This window comes from Eleutherodactylus coqui, chromosome 1 (genome assembly GCF_035609145.1).
Source record: "Eleutherodactylus coqui strain aEleCoq1 chromosome 1, aEleCoq1.hap1, whole genome shotgun sequence".
Taxonomy (NCBI): domain Eukaryota; kingdom Metazoa; phylum Chordata; class Amphibia; order Anura; family Eleutherodactylidae; genus Eleutherodactylus; species Eleutherodactylus coqui.
Window position 1 is genome coordinate 186,552,718 of NC_089837.1, and position 16,950 is coordinate 186,569,667.

Here is a 16,950-nt window from a genome sequence, read left to right on the forward strand (position 1 = left end):
TGAACATCGTTAGAAAAAAAAAAAAGCAAAGCCAGAATTGCATTTTCTTTCTTTCTTTGGCTACCTCATCTCTTAAAAATGTCATAAAAAGTTGTATGTACCCCGAGATGATACCAGTAAAAGCTACAGGTCACATCGTAAAAAAAAAACTAGCCCTCACACAGCTGCATCAAAAGATGGCGACAAAATACCTTTTAAAAACATTTCTTTCTATTTTATTTTTTGGACACCCGCATGGAAGATCCGCAAATCAAGCTGCTTATAGGGAAACATGGGGGTCCGCAAATGAAATAAGGCATGCGGCTTTGATTTGGGGGCCTTTCTTGGTCCAGAAAACAAATCGGAGTATGCTCCGTTTCAGTGCAGATTCCACACGGACGGCTTCCATTGAAGGCTTCCAGTTGAATTGTGGATGGGCTGTGGATTCCACAAGAAAGCAGGAGTTAAAAAAAAAAAAAAAAGTACTATGCATGCACACCGTCCGGCATAGAAGGGAATAGAAGACCCTGACAGTACGCAAAAGACCTGGACAGGCAACGTAGTGTCCCCAGCTGCGGGCAGAGTCGGATTCTGCTGCAGGTTCTCACATGTGGAATCCAATCCGCCCATGGACATTGGGCCTAAATGTTAGCATTGAAAAATCCAACTGGTCCCACAAAAAAACAAGCCCTCATTTCAAGCTGGGTCGCTGGAAAAATAAAGTTAGAATTTTTTTGAAAGTGGGGATAGCTTAACAGAACTACAAAATGTGATCTGGGCTCAGGAGCATCATTGCCCCTTGGTCATAAAAAGATTAAAGGGCATCACACTGTAAAGGGGTTGGGGTTACTTTTTAAAGTAGAATCTCGTCAGAAAAGGTACATTGATTCATCATCTCTTTTGGGGCTTAAATCCTATATGCTGCTATTTACAATGTAGCATAAAGATTTATCTATAGAACCCTGGAACAAATGTATTATTAAAGAGAAATACATGAAGTGAGCTGAAAGAAAGTAAACAAATCAATCACTGCCTTAATGAGCATCCAAATAATAATAATTGCCAGGGAAAACATTTCATTCCATTTTCATGTGACAAAAACAAATGACAAAGAGGCAGATTTAGTAAGTTCAATAATTCAGCAGAACTTTAGGAATCGGTTGGCCACAGTCAAATGTTATTGGTAGAACAGTTGGGTGTTTTTCTAGGTGCCAGCTTGTAGGGAGATCCAATTTAAAATGAAGCACACATTTTAGAAGTGTAGCGTGTGAAGGTGGGCACCAGCAAGATCTATGCTGCCCACACTGTGAAACTAGATTTTGATATGTTTATATGATAGATTTTACTTGTTATATACAGGGTTACTATAAAATAAATACACTTTCAGCGTTAGAGCAAAAACCGTTAAACAGGTTGAAACACAATATGTGTAGTAGCATAGAGTTTGGATGAAAGTTTTTGTTACTGGAGCTTTTCGTGATGTTATCTTTACAAATAGGTTCACCACGGACAATTGTGGCAATCGTAGCATGCCACTATTTTAATCCCGCGAGCGGAGAATTGCTATGATTCTCCGCTCGTGGATGCCGGTGCTGCGCTTTTTTCCATTGCAACACTATGGAAAGCTTTACAGAGCGTGATCGCCCGCAGACCATTGCCTGTGGACAGGCAGCCTAAATGGGTTTTCAGCTTATGTAGGGGGAGAATTTATGTGTTTATCAAAGAGAAGACACTCGGAGATTTCGTGTAGAAATCTGGGATCCAGGAGAAATACAAATCACACCAGCCTTATTGCGGTATCAGATTATTTCTAATTTATTCTAAGGTGTATGTGGTTTATATACCATAAATGACATCACAGGAAAAGTATATACCTCCAAGATTAATAATAATACATGATAGGGTTCTACTAACATGATTAACATAAATTACACCTTTTAAGGTGTAACTATAACATACAATGAAACCATTGTGAATTCAGTGAAAAGAAATGCAAGGGGGGGGGGGGGTCTGGGAGACTCTTATCTTCAGTCTGCCGCTCCACTACCATGCAGGGCTATAGAAAGGTTTCATTTAACCCCTTCACTACTTATACTAGCATCATGCTATATCTTTCTAGTCTATAATCCAATAAAAGAACAATTAACTGATACATTGATCTACAATTTTCTTAACAGCTTATTTGACAACATTGCCCCTAGACCACTAACTGTGTTAAAATAACAAAGAGTAGCCTTGCTGCCTTCCTGGTGTTTGTTGTGGAAGATGATGTCACTTGAGCGCCACAGCCAACCAGAGGCATCAGCCTCACTATTCTGAATTCCTGGCATCATGGTGCCAGGAAAACAGGGGTGATGATGCTACAGCCTCTGATTGGCTGCAGTCGTCAGATGACTTCCTGTGATATAATTTCCACTACATATATACCAAGAGGATGCCAGAGCTAAGGAGGGGTAAGTACTGATCTTTTTGTTATTTTAAAATAGTTGGTAATATAGGGGCAATGTTGTATGGTAACCAGATAACCCCTTTAAAATATATACTAAAAAATCATAAGTATTTTGGCTATATCAATAATGCTTTGGTTTCTATAAAAGGTTGAAAATGTTTATAATCTCCCTGTCTAAAAATATATATGTTCAGGTAGAATGTTTTTCAGCATCATGAATAAGTTCATCTGAGACTTTATACATGTGTTTCTGTCCAATGTAAAGTTCTACTGCCATCGATGTAATTAATGTTTGTGGCCCCTGGCATACAAACCCCTCATGTCTGTGGTCTGGGGCAACAAGGATCTGACAGGTTGGGTTTTAATCTTTCTGATCTCACTATTTCTCTTGCCAGTAAATAAGTGCAGAGGTGTTGAGCAACTTTTTATATATAACTTGTATTTTATTTATTTAAAGCTTTGCCTATTCTGATCTGAACAGTCCAATGGGAGGGCCTAGCAGTGATTGACAGCTATTGTATGACTGTACATATAGGGTAGTGGCCAATCACTGATAGCTCCACCCACTGGACTGTTCAGATCAGAATTGGCAAAGGTTTAAATAAATAAAATACAAGTTATACTGAATCTTTTCCCATTAACACGCTCAATTCTGCCTCCTTTTCCATGCCCAGTGTCCGCATTCTCTAAATACAGGAAGTCACAGCTGAAATGCCTCCTGAGAGATTTGTCAAATTGTGTTTTTTGTTTAAGTCTTGGATTATGGAATTGTAACCTAACAAAACTCAAGTGGTTTTGTGGGTTTGTTCACCATGAAATAATTGGTGCTTTAGGATTAGACGTAGATACATTTCTCTGCATCTTGTATTTGTAGGTATTTTCATGATGTGTCTGGATTCGATGTCTCGAACATATCTATTTATATGGAAGTAGTATTTTGTATTTTAAACCTGCTTAACATATTTATTAAATATACTAAAAGAAATAGATCTTTGAAGATTAGTAGATTAACAGTGTGCAGCGGCTGCAGATTTATTAGATTGCAGTGGTATAAATAGTTCATAATGTGACAGTTTAATAATCATCGAGGACATTTTAATAAAACACATCTCGTTATGTAGCTGTGAGACTTGTCATTTCTACTCCATAAGTACAGCTTATTGCGAAAGCCATGGATGTTTCATCTCTATATATACACATAGCAAAAAAAAAGAAGATTTGGAAACATTTTTGCTACAATCAGTTACAACATTCTTATAGTAACATGCAAGAATTAATATTCTATTTGGTGTTCTACATCAGCTTTTTTTTTATTAATAGGGAGAAAGAAAAAGTTAAAGTGGATGCTAAGAATCTCCTCTTGGGGCTTTCATTGGCCTCAGTGTGTGCATGGAAGTTAGTTGTTTAATTTTCTCTTTGTCCCTGAATGCTTGTGGTTTATTATACTTTTCTCCTCACTGTAATTCAGTAGCTTCCAGGTGAGCCTGTGTTCATACGCAGCAGCCAACAAGCAGAGTTGCAGGGTTTAACATGAATATTATACTGTATTAACAAAAAATGTCTCTGGAACGTCAGGTTCTCTTCATCTCATTGACTCAGTCAGCAGAGTTTTCTTCCATCCTTTTATTAACAAGTTCTTATAAGAATACATTAATTTCCAACATTTTCTGAAAGTTTCTTGTATACGGTACTTGCCTTCCAAGTTTGGTACCATTGGTCACTGTGGTCCACCACCGCTTCTTATTTCAAAATGTCACTGCAATGGTTAGAAGTAATTTCTCATCCCGTCGTGACAAGTAGAAGCCGTAAGTGACATATTACACCCTTAGAGTTTCCCCTCTATTTACTTTGGAAAGCCATTTCATTTATGAAAACTGTTCATGAGCCATCACTAACTGTCCAGTATTTTCTCATAAAGGTAATGATTCCCTTTTTCTCCAATTTTATCTCAGAGAATCTTTAAGAAGTATTGGGCCATCAGCCATCCTCTTTTCTTAGTGCCATCCTCTGGAAATTCAAAGTGATGATTTTTTTTTTCAGGGTGCCACTGAAAGTGGAGCAGGCCAACAATGCTCGAGATGCATTGGCAAAGGCAGTGTACAGCCGCCTCTTTGATCATGTGGTTAATAGAGCAAACCAGTGCTTCCCATTTGAAAGTTCCTCTTACTTTATTGGTGTTTTGGACATTGCTGGCTTTGGTAAGTGGTCATGTTTTTTCTTATTGTTATGTCTGTTTTTCTAAAATTATGATAAAGTGTAGACTGAGTGTTAATGTTTCCAGTAACTTCCCACTTGATTTTAATGGGATTTTTTTTAATGGATTGACATCAGTTTGCATCCATATGTAAAGGTTTTTCTTCTGGATGGTAGGGTAGCATTTGCTACATTATACTACCCAGTAAAAAAAAGACCTAATGCTTTTGTTTGGATCCATCGAAGCCAGATCTTTGGATGTATATTTGAATAGAAATTAATGCTAGTAACATTCCTTAGATGGCTTTCAGCAGAACGCTTGCCCAGCAATTAACCCCTTAGTAACCACCCATTCATGTTTTCATGTCCTGAGTGTCTGGGTTTTTTTCTGAAGGGACGTGAAAACACATTAGCCCTGTAGAATAAATCTGCGGTTTGGGGGCACTGTGATAGCTCCTTGCTATTGGAGTTTGAAGCTGTCCCCGGTCACATGATGACTGTTATTTAATAAATAATGGCAATTACTATAACCCACTATACAAATCTCTCTATGCTGCAGATGCAGGGGCCTGTGAGACAATAAGCTTTAATTATTCTTTAGGGAGTCAATTTATTTATTTTTTCCTGCACAAGTGTGTAATGGAACCTGGAATTTATTTAGTTGTGGCTTGAAAGCCAATGGGTGTTGTCTACATTATAGGCCTAGTGATAAATCCTGCAAGCAGATTGGGGATACAATGGTGATATTGCTGAACACAGAAGAACCAGTGCTATTAAAATTTGAGGTGCTTCTCCACAGTTTTTCCTGCCTGAAACGAAGAAAGCTGTCCTAAAAGTTACATATTTGTGAAAAAAATTAAGTGTATTTATTTTTCACCTGCTTTAAAATAATTTTTGCAAAAAAATGTGGGGTCAGAATGCTCAGTACACACCTATATATATATATGTGCTAAGGGGTCTAAATTTCAAAATGGCGTCTCTTGGGAGGGGTTCTTTATTGCTTTGGCAGTTTGATGACTCTACAAGTATGCAATGGGGCCTGGAATTTATTTAGTTGAGCCCTGAAAGCCAAAGGGTGTTCCCTCCATTGCAGGCCCAGCCATGTGTCCAGTATGTTTAGGGCCACAATGGGCATGTTTCTGAACACAGAAGAAACAGGGACATCCATTTTGGGGTGAAAGTCTTCATTCATGCGTGTGCTGTACAAAACAAATCCCAGTTTTTAAAATGAAACAATTGCCAAAAAAAAAGAAAATCATAATTTTTTTCTGTCTGCTTTGCTTAGATTCTTTCAAAAACTGTGGGGTCATTTGTGGGGGTTCTCCACAGTTTTGGCAGCTCATGGGCTCTACAAGTGGGCAATGTGGCCTAAACCACCTTCAAGCAAATTTTCTGTTCTGTAAGGCAACGGCTGCTCCTTTTGTTTTGGGCCCCAATATGCCTACAGACATAATATTAGGGCCACAATGGGTATCCATTTTGAGATGCAAATCCTTATTTTCATGTACACTTCTATAGAAAAGTAACTGTCTTTAAAATGACATACTTGCAAATATATGAACTTTAATTTTTTCCTCCTTTAAATTGCATTAACTCCTGAAAATAAACTAAGATCCAAATACTTATGTCACCCTTCAGTGAATGTATTAAGGAAGGGGGGTGTAGTTTTTAAAATGTGGTCATTTGTGGGGGTATCTATCATTCTGACACCCAAGAGCCTTTGCAATCTTAGCGTGGTGTAGTAAAACAAGGTTCCTCAAAATTTTAATAACTAATGTTAAATTTGTATGTCTCCTAAATTGCTAAAAAACACCTAAAGTTTTTCAAATGTGCTTCCAGAATAAAAAGAAAAGATGGTAATATATATCTCATCAAAAATGTGTGCACATATTTGACATAATGCAATAAAAAAATGACAATATTGAAAATGTTAAAAATGACAATTTTTTCAAAATGTTCCGGATTTTGGCATTTTTAATAAATAGACACAAATTTTGTTGGTCTAGCTTTACTGCCAAAATAAAGTACAATAAGTGGCGAAAAGGAACAATGTCAAAATTACTTGGAAGTCCAAAATCTTTAAAGAGTTTTTTCTATGTTAAAGTGACACGTCAGGTTTCCAAAAATTGGCTTGGTCATTAAGGCGCAAACAGGTTTGGTCACTAAGGAGCTAACTGGTTGCTGTGACATGCACCCAAGGCCAAGCAGGCTTGCTTATTTTAATAGGGAGTAAGTGGATTAGTTGTTGGCAGACTGTCCTCCCAGCAGATGAGTGCTGCCAGGAATAAGGATTGAGCTGCCGAAATAGATTGTTTGGTTGACATCTCGTATATAATGTGTAAAGCCAGCTTTAGCCGTTATCTGCTAGCATAACTGGGTTGGTCACTTAGGCCTCATGTCCACGGGGAAAATCAGGCCCGCTACGGATTCTCCATGGAGAATCCGTAGCGGGTCCCTCCTGCTCCACGGACATGAGCGCTGAAAAGAAGAATAAATAAGAATAACTTACCCGCAGCGGACCGGGCAGGTCTCCTCTTCTTCACGGCCGGATCTTTTTTCCTCGGCCGGCGGATGTACTTGGCACGCCGGCAGTGTGCCGCGCGCATGCGCTGGGCACATCCACCGGGCCGAAGCAAGAAGATTTGGCTGTGAAGAAGAGAAAACCTGCCCGGTCCGCTGCGGGTAAGTTATTCTTATTTTAGGTCTCCCTCGGATCCGGACGGCTTCCATAGGCTTCAATAGAAGCCTGCGGGAGTCGTCCCCGCGGGAGACCCGCACGAAAATTGAGCATGTCATGTTTTTTTTTTTTTTTCATGCTCCATTTTTTTTTAATTCACTTTTATTGACCATCCGCGGGTATTTATCTACCCGCGGGTGGTCAATGCATCCCTATGGGGTGCGGATCCGCATGCGGGTGATCCGCTGCGGATTTAAAATCCTATTTTGCCCGTGGATATGAGGCCTTAGTATCTTCTTATTAGACCTGTGGATCTCAGCTGTAACCGTTCAGATGTTTAGTCATGTGCACTATCTACACTACTATACATTCCGTGTAAGCTATTTAATGGGGTTTTTTCTGACTGCGAAATTGATAAACTCTACAGATCAGATATTGAAAGCTATTCAAGCAAAATAACTGTCCTAGAAAACTCAGTTTATTAAAGATTTGTGAGCACCTCTACATGTTGCATCTTATCATAGAGTGTATATTTTATACAGTAGTATTGTTTAGTTAGTTTTTACAAGTAGACTCTCACAAAGTCCAGGAAATTCTCCGAGTAGCCTCCCTTAAGAAATGGTTTTCATCAGGTGAGCTTTTGATTCCTCAGCCAGTGTTCTTCCAGTGGCATCCCTTGAGTATACCGAACTGCTTTGTGACTCATCTCTTCAGTGCATCTCCCCTAGTACATTTTCTTCCAGCTCTCGTTCCTATTTTAATATGTTGCTATTTTCTCATTTACGTCATTCTGTCTTCTAAGTTTCTATGTTGTGTAAAACTGAAGTGAAATGCAAATTAGGACCTGGCTTAGTGATACAGAAGTGATTTGTGTGTTATTTAGATGTCTAGGTTTTTTTTCACATTATAAGGCCTCCAACACACTAGCATTTCTTTTTATCCGTGTGTCAGACATAAGAAAACGGACAACACAGACCCATGATATGTAATGAGGCAGCACACACTACTGAGTTAAGTGTGCACTTGGCCTAACAAAAACAAAAAATGTAAAACTTATTGCTGTCCTTTTGTTTCCAGAGTACTTTGAACACAACAGTTTTGAACAGTTTTGCATTAACTACTGTAATGAGAAGCTACAGCAGTTCTTTAATGAAAGAATCCTTAAAGAGGTAAGTGGATATTAACTGAAATGTTTCCCCTCAAACAGAAAACAAGAAGCTTTACATCACGTTTTTGCCATAAATTAATTACTGGGACATGGGGCAGCTATCATCTCTGGAGATGCCTCAGTTTGTGTGTTAGCATTTTTTTTTTATTCTACAAAGCCCAAAAATATTGATACTTTCTTATGAATATCGCAGCTTTATTGGTATATTTTGTAATTATCATATTTTTCCGACTACAAGATGCTCCCAAGTGTAGACAATAGAATATAAGAAACGGTATTTCATACTAATCACTGTCTAAGGTAGTGGATGAGTTAATGTAACTAGTTTTGGCGATGTAGAGTAGTGGAAGGGGTAATGTTTCATTCCTTAGTGGGCTCAGGTAATTCCGTCTTTGTCAGCTGTCTAGGAAAGAAGGGGGTTCATGGTTAATTCCATTGTGGTCTTGGGTGATGCCCCTTTACTTGTTGGTTTAGAATAGAAGTAGGTAGAACTAGCTGGTGGGTTACCCACCTTCCAAAGCTCTAGTAAAGCATCCTATCGCTGATTGGAAGCTGAAAGCAATGTTCAACTCTCCTTCACTGACCCAACACATCAGAGCTTGTAGGAGAAGAGTAGACTTTGCATCTACGGCCATCCATATTGATCTTTCTGTGATTGAGCAGAATGCTCATGGAAGAAACCGTCATGTCCCCAATGACTCCAGAATGTAACTTGAAGAAATCTTTTCTAGCTAAATAGCGAGTCTATAGTCTAAAAAATATGGTTTTGCCGTACACTGTATGCAATTTGTGCCTATGAAAACTGATTGCTACTAAGTCTCCGATCCTGCAAAAGTTGCTTGGTAGCTCAAGGCGAAAGAACTACCATACATTCAGAGGGAGTGTTTTTGTGTTAATTTGAAACCTTTCCATGCTGTAGGGTCCATTACAAAGCATCTTTCTGTTGTCATAAATGCCCTTGAAACATTTTGTAAAACAGCTGATACAGTAGTGAAGATGTCATATGCGGCATGTGTCTGATTATGGGAATCAGCCTACGGCATCTCTGCAGCACTGTTCTAATAGACTGTATATCTTTATCACCTTATGACTACATTATACAGAGATTTCCTGAAGACTGGCAATTGCCTGCCTTTCTAGTATTGAACAGAAGTCAGCAGAAAGAAGGCATCCATTATTGCTGAATTAGAGAACTGTGGATTTCAATTCTAAATAATTTAAACACGAGTAAAGAAACGGGACACCTAATGCAGACTAATTATGAAGAGCAGAAGTTATTTCTACAGATTATCAAGAATTGCATTATGAAAAATTCCTGAATCTATAACTCTTACTTGAAGTTCTCCCTCTTATTTGAAGTGGGGGAAATTTGAGATTAATACTGAGATGGGGAATTAGAATACTCACAGCTGATGTCCTGATTTAGTCATCAGAACACAAAGGCTGTTAATCGGGAAGATTGGCTGATTGATGCCTATCAACACATTGTTGCAGCCTCCTCTACTTGCTGCCTTTAGGAGTGCAAAGTGCCTACCTTTTTAGTTAGGGGCAGCGCTCCTGACTACTTGTGAGGAAAGGGCTATCTTTTATTATAGATATGGATGTAAATATGACTTATTTGGCATTAGCGGCCAAACCCAAAATGAATATAGGCAGACCTATAAGTCTGTATGCGCCCCAAAGAGCCAAAAAAGAACCTTATTCCTTCTGTACCCAAGTACATCCACAAGGAGGGAGAGCGACCAGACAACACCAGATATCACAATGGAATCCAGGAAGTACAGCCGAAGTATGGAAAAAAAATCCAGCACTCATAAGGAAGGTATTGGCAAAATAATTTGGAACAACTTAATAAATCAGAAGAAAGAAGTTTGACTTACTTCTGGGCAAGGTCTTAGTGCCCTCAAGACCTCTCCCTGAAAGAAATTGTGGATCCAGTAATATTGTAGAAGCCTTTGATAGATCCAAGGGTATAATGATACAATGATGGATATAACCGAAAGGATAACAAAACAGCATGCAACGCGTTTCGGGGCTAAGCAGCGCCTCTTTCTTAAGCATGAGTAATGGTAATGCAGTATTTACTTCTTTAATAATTTAGCCCTAATTTCTGGAGTGTTGCCCGTCACCAGCGGCACCTCCCGTGAGCGAAGCGCTCACTGAGGAGGTCATGTGGTCCCAGGATGCGTCTGTGTTTCACTTGCGGTCCACAGTGCTTTCCAGTGGTGGACGCCCATGGGAGGCGTCTTTAAGCGCTATACTTTTCATTTAAAACGGCCCCCAAATGATGCCTCCGTGGGAATGGACATCCACGGGTGACGTCATCAGGCGCTGGCACAGCTGTGGCACGTTCCACAGACGCCATGTCCACTTTGGATGTGACGCAAATACGTCAAGATACATGCAGGTGGGGATCTTTCTGTATACTGTTAATTCATAATTACATCCAGATATTTAGTGATTTGAGGGGAATATCAAACAATAAACTAATTAAAAAAGGATTAGAAAGGCATTATGGTAGAAAATAATAGTAGTTTATAAATGAATAAAAGGTAAAACTACACAGATTCATTTCTCCAATTCAGGTGGTAAAAAGATGAAAATACTCCATGCAGATATATAAATTACAAATTATAGAAAACGTGGCAGCATCAGTGTTGCAAATTTACAGAAGAGCCTTTACTCTCCCATGACAGAAACAAGACAGCAACATTTCGACCTATTGGTCTTTTCAAGCTTGAAAAAGACCAAACGGTCCAAACATTGCTGTCTTGTGTCTATCATGGGAGAATAAAGGCTCTTCTGTAAATTTGCAACCCTGATGCTGCCATGTTGTCTATATCTTGGATTATCTCTGGGAACCGATTCTTGTTCCACTGTGGCTGCTGCATTGTAACGGAGTGCTGCTGGGGAACTTGGATTTTTAATATATCAATTACAAATGTCATATTACAATAGGTATTAAACCAAAAACTAGCTATCGATAAAGGTATATGTAATAATAATAATTGTTAACATTAAAAAGGTAATACCTCAACTAAAAAAAATGACTACTATTATTTGTTATAGTATGAGTACACAGACTAACATGTAGAATATTACTGAGACATATTGTTAAAAATGCGTGATTTAGAAAGAAGTAGTATTAGGCCTCCATCACACTGGCGAGAGCGATAACAGGCTGTGATTCTCTGCCCAACATTGCTCTCGCAATCCATGAGAAAGCCCTGAATGCGAGGTGTTTTCATGTGAAAACAGCCTTGCATCCTTGCAGGGGTTCCCCTTTTCCTATTGCTTTCAAAGGGGCGGCCCCTTTTAAAAGTTTATTCTAGATTTTTTTAGAACTTTATTTAGGCCCTTCATTAAGACGAAAGATCCAGCGATTCTCTACGGGAGTTCCTTTTAGTCCCGTAATATCTTTGTTGTGGTGATAAAGGAAATGTTTGGAAACGCCATGTTTGGGATAGCCATTCAGAATATTAAATCGATGCTTGTTAGCCCTACTCCTTAGGATATTGGTTTTCCTACCTATATAACGGAGTTTACATGGACATTCCATGGTGTAGATTATATAGGAACCACAGTTTAAGGAGTCTCTAATTTTGATAGAAGGCTCTCTTTTTTCCCATGTTGTATTGAAGGACAGCATTTACATTTTTTGAACCTGCATTTATAGGATCCATTTAAACCACTAGGAATGTGCTTAATTGCTTGTGTGCGAAAATGTGGGCATGTGGGGGCCAGGATATTTTTAAGGGTTTTTCTCTTCCCAAACACTGGATGCAATTATGAATAGCAGTATACAGAGAGCTCCACACTTTTGGGGCATGTATCTTGACGTATTTGCGTCACTACGACACCAAAACAGTGTCTGTAGAACGCACTGCAACTGTGCTGGTGCCTGATGACGTCACCTGGGGACGTCTATTCCCGTGGAGGCATCATTCATGGGCTGTTTTAAATTAAAAGTATGACGCTTAAAGATGCCTCCCGGGGGCATCTGCTGCTTTGGGCACCGTGGACCGCAAGTGAAACGCGTAGACACATCCTGGGCACCACGTGACTTCATCAGTGTGCTCATTGGCCACGGGAGGTTCGCTGGTTACGGACAACACTCCAGAAATTTGGGTTAATTTATTATGTAAGGAAGTACTGCATTATCATCAATCATGCTTGAGAAAGGGGAACTGATTAGCCCAAAACACATTGCATGCTGTTTTGTTATCCTGTCTGTTATATCCACCATTTTACCGTACCCTTGAATCTATTAAAGGCTTCTACAATATTATTGGATCCACTATTTTTTCCAGGGGGGTCTCGAGGACACTGAGGCCTTCCCCAGAAGTAAGTCAAATTTCTTTCTTCTGATTTATTAAGTTGCTCCATATTATTTTGCCGATACCTTCCTTACAAGCGCTGGTTTTTCTTTTCTATACATTGGCTTACCTTTTTTTTTTGCAGAATAGTTAAAGGGAGTCTATCAGGTCTCCTAAGCTGCCCAAACTGCAGGCAACAGGAAATAGTGTCAAACACACTGACTTCAACTCTCTGTCACTTATACCAATCAGTTTAGTGGTTTTGCAAATCTTAAGGCCCTTTAGACACAACAATTATCACTCAAAATGATCTCAAAAGCCATCTTTTGAGCGATAATCGTTGTGTGTTACTGCACTGACATTGTGCCGTTTTCGTTACCGAATCGCGGATCGTTCTCTTTCAGCATGCTAAAAGAGAAGGATCAGCCTTATCTGGAGTTCACAGCAGGATACAGCTGATACTCCTGAACACCGGCGGGGTATGAAGAACACAGCAGTCCAGTGCATATATTTGGTGCACAACATATACGAACGTTCTGTAGCCTAATTTGCGTTAGAAGTCTGTTGCACTTTACGCACTCTCCTCCACTGTTTATATGCATGTTTTGCATTCTGTGTTGCTTGCATGTCTTCTCCCATTCCTTTCTGGCAGTGTGACTCTTTTTTGTTTGTTTTCTTCTACTCTTGTATTCTCATCCTCTCTCTTTTTTTGCTTTTTCCTGCTTTCGCACCTGCTTTTCTATTGCATCTTTTTTCCTGTTCACTCTCCCCTTCTCTCTGGTTATTGCATACTCTATATACGTCTGATTAGTATTCTTTTTCTCTTGCCCACCTTTCATTGAGTGCTTGTTAACTTTTCTCCCTCCCCTGACATCTCACCCTCTTTCACTTCCTGCCACTCATCCCTTTGTTTCCCTCACTCTTAATAACCATGTTCCATTATGAAAAGCACAAGTATTGTTAGAGGATTTCTCTGCACTTAGTAAGTTTCACATAATGGACACTGTTTTACTACAACTTGACAGGTTCAGAATTTTGAAAAACAGATCTCTTCGCTGCCATGTCTGTCTATCAAAAAAACTATTTTCAAGGTGTTATTTAACTTGGGAATGAACTTGGATTTTGATACCTTACTGTAAACATCCTCGTCATCTTAAAATTGGTGAGGCAGTGACACATTATCCAGTCACTTGAATGGATAAATCAGACAAATGTCATGTTAGGCTTTCTTGCAGTCATCCACTTAGTCACTGCTGATGGATATAAATGCCGGTGTGGTAGGAGTCTAACGCTGAAGCTGAAAGAATCGCTTATCTTCTCTCGTGAATATGACAGCTTTGTTGATAACTAAAATATAAATTAAATATGATTTTAGGTGTCTGTCCAGATATTAACTGTTTAGGCTCACATATTCTTGACGGCACTGTACTGCAATAACTGCTTGCATATGCTTCAGATATCTAGTATTCGATAGCCTTACAAACTCTTTAACACTTCAGGCCATCTAGCGACCACTTGGGTTCCTGTCTGAGTGACTACCATTTCAGTACATCGGAAGTGGTCATAAGAATGTCATTCTACTGTACGGTACTCTACAGCACAGTCTTGTTCTAAGTTATGATCCATCCAGAAGTTTATACCTAGTACAAATAACATTCACTGGAGCATCTTCCACAAGCCACAAAAGAGAGACCTCAGGGCTCGTACTCACTGGCGATAGACTTTCCTGTGATGCGAGAGTGAATGAAAACGCATGATTATGAAACCAATGATTCTCAATGGTTTTACTCCCATTTGCGATGTCTTTACTCAAGGCTCGCAGGGCTAAGAAAAATCTGCACTATCGCCCATTGCTTTCAATGGGTCCAACGGCAGCGGTGTTGGCCCCATTGAAAACATAGAGAATACATCGTGCTCCCCTGGCACAGCTGTGACAGTTATGGCACAGGATTCCTTCATCTCGCGGGGACCACGGGGATGAAGGAATCCCCTGTGACAGCTGTGGCAGAGGTCCGTGATGTTATCCCATTGCTTTCAATGGGACTAGCGCTGCTGCTGCCCCATTAAAAGCAATGGGATGAAGGCAACCCCTGCAGTGATGATTTTCAGGGGGTTGGGGGGCTTGAAATGTAAGCCCTACCCCAACAATCATCGCTAGCTGTAAAAAAAAAATAATAACTCCCCTAGAAGAGCTGTCTGGCTCTTCTATACGTCCCTGTCAGTCTTCATCTGTCTTCTGGTGGTCGGGGATTGAAAAATCCCTGCCTCCAGAAAGCGCTGCCTCTGATTTGGCTGAGTGCTGTAACCAATCACAGACAGCACTCAAGTCTAAAACATCCACTTTCCATTTTTGAAAGGCCTTTTTTCCTGAGCGCAACTACATTTTTTGTTGAAGCCCATAGAAACTGGAAAATCATTTCTCAAGACTGGACCAGTCTCTCCAAGAGAGTCAGATAGAGAAGGATTGTCAAGCCTTTTAAATTGTGTCCAGACCGCATGTCTCAACAAATAGTACTTACAATTAAGAGTTAGTGTCTAATAGGTTAAATTTAAACTGCAGTTGCTGAAAAGTACTAAAGATGTCCCAACTAACTATACCTGTAAGTGTAGGTGCTCTATGAAGTCTCCAGTGATGTTGATTACCGCAGAATGGACAACGAGGTGACCATTTAGGTGTAAGGTGGTATACAGTATTTTCAACGTGATTAAGTAAATCAGGCCAGCAGGATGTTGCTTCATTTTTACTTGTTTAATTTTTTTTTTTTTATGAGAATCGTTCTGTGTAAAAGCCCTTAGTTCTCCTTTAGGGTTGTATCTAAAAGCTTGGTATTCACTCTAGGAATTGAACCATACCAAACAAAGTTGATTGCGTGAAGTTGTATAGTTTATAAGAAAGATGACCGTAGCAATTAAGGAAACCCAGAATAAATCATGAGCTCGGTAACAAGGCCATTTTTAGTGCATGAACCCTACTCGATGAAGAGATGTGATACTTTCTCCAGTCTTCTAGATTTCTAAGGAGAGCGGAGAGAATTATGTATTTATTTTTTCATTATTTGCCATAATACAGGACTGTATAAGGAAAAAAGTGTTTGTTTGTTTTTTTGTTTTTTTTAGAAACCTGAATTTTAAAATTTTTCTAAAAACTAAAAGGTTTAATAAACTTTTCTTCTTTTTTTTTTCAACCTCTTAGTAGGATATGGAATACTTTGATCATTCTATAATACACTGCAATAGTTTTGTATTGCAGTGTATAACAGTCTGCCTTTTATTAATAGGCTTATGTACATGACAGACTTGTGATCATTAGGTGCCCAGCTGCCATGCCAACCCTGCTATAGTGTTTTGATGGCGCAGATGAGCATGTAGAGAGAGCGCCACTTAGCTGCCTTGGTCATTATTGAGTCTTCAGAGCAGGGTGTCACCTGTATAATAGAACAGGTACCTACAAATGATGGCACAGCAACTTGGGCCTATACCAGCACTGCAGCATACTCCTACGGTGGTTTATTTTGACTGCATTGCTGCTGCAACATAAGGCTACTTTGTAGAGTCAAAATGGTTAAGGAGCTTGTTTGAGATTACAAAAATGAAAAATTTCTTTTTTTTTATCCCCAGAAAGAGCATTGTATTTCTTGACAAGCTGTCTGTTATTGCAGTTCTCCCCTATTCAAGTGAATGGGGCTCAACTATATTACCAGACAGTGTGGCTGTGGGCTTTTTGTTGGGGAAGGGAGCAAGTATGTTTCTTCTCGTTCTATATAAAACTTTTAAAGGGGTTGTCCCGAGGCAAACATCAAAATTTTACATTAGCCCATTCTCCCTGTCACCCCCCCCTGGCATAAAATAGCAATTTAAAGCGGTTTTTAAACTGCTTGCTACTCACCGATCCGACGAAATATGAAGTTATAAAAATCTTCTCCCTAAGATGGCCGCCGCTCCTTTCCCAGGGATGCACTGCGGTTTTCTCCCATGGTGCACCGCGGTTCTTCTCCCATGGTGCACCATGGGCTCTGTGCGGTCCATTGCCGATTCCAGCCTCCTGATTGGCTGGAATCGGCACACTGACGGGGCGGAGCTACGATGACAACGCGGTGACCAGCTCTCCGGCACGAGCGGCCCCATTCACCAGGCAGAAGACCGCGCAGCGCAAGCGCGTCTAAAAACA

At 39.8% G+C, this 16,950-nt stretch overlaps 1 protein-coding gene across 6 annotated transcripts in view; it reads left to right on the forward strand.

Annotated features, from left to right (window-relative positions):
* Positions 1–16,950, forward strand: part of MYO6 (myosin VI) — a 262,780-nt gene that overhangs the window by 130,808 nt on the left and 115,022 nt on the right. For all 6 annotated transcript variants that reach the window (XM_066604748.1, XM_066604765.1, XM_066604773.1 and 3 more), the window contains exons 13-14: positions 4,469–4,626; positions 8,376–8,467. In XM_066604748.1, the coding sequence (XP_066460845.1) occupies positions 4,469–4,626; positions 8,376–8,467 (250 nt within the window). The remainder of the gene's footprint in view (positions 1–4,468; positions 4,627–8,375; positions 8,468–16,950) is intronic.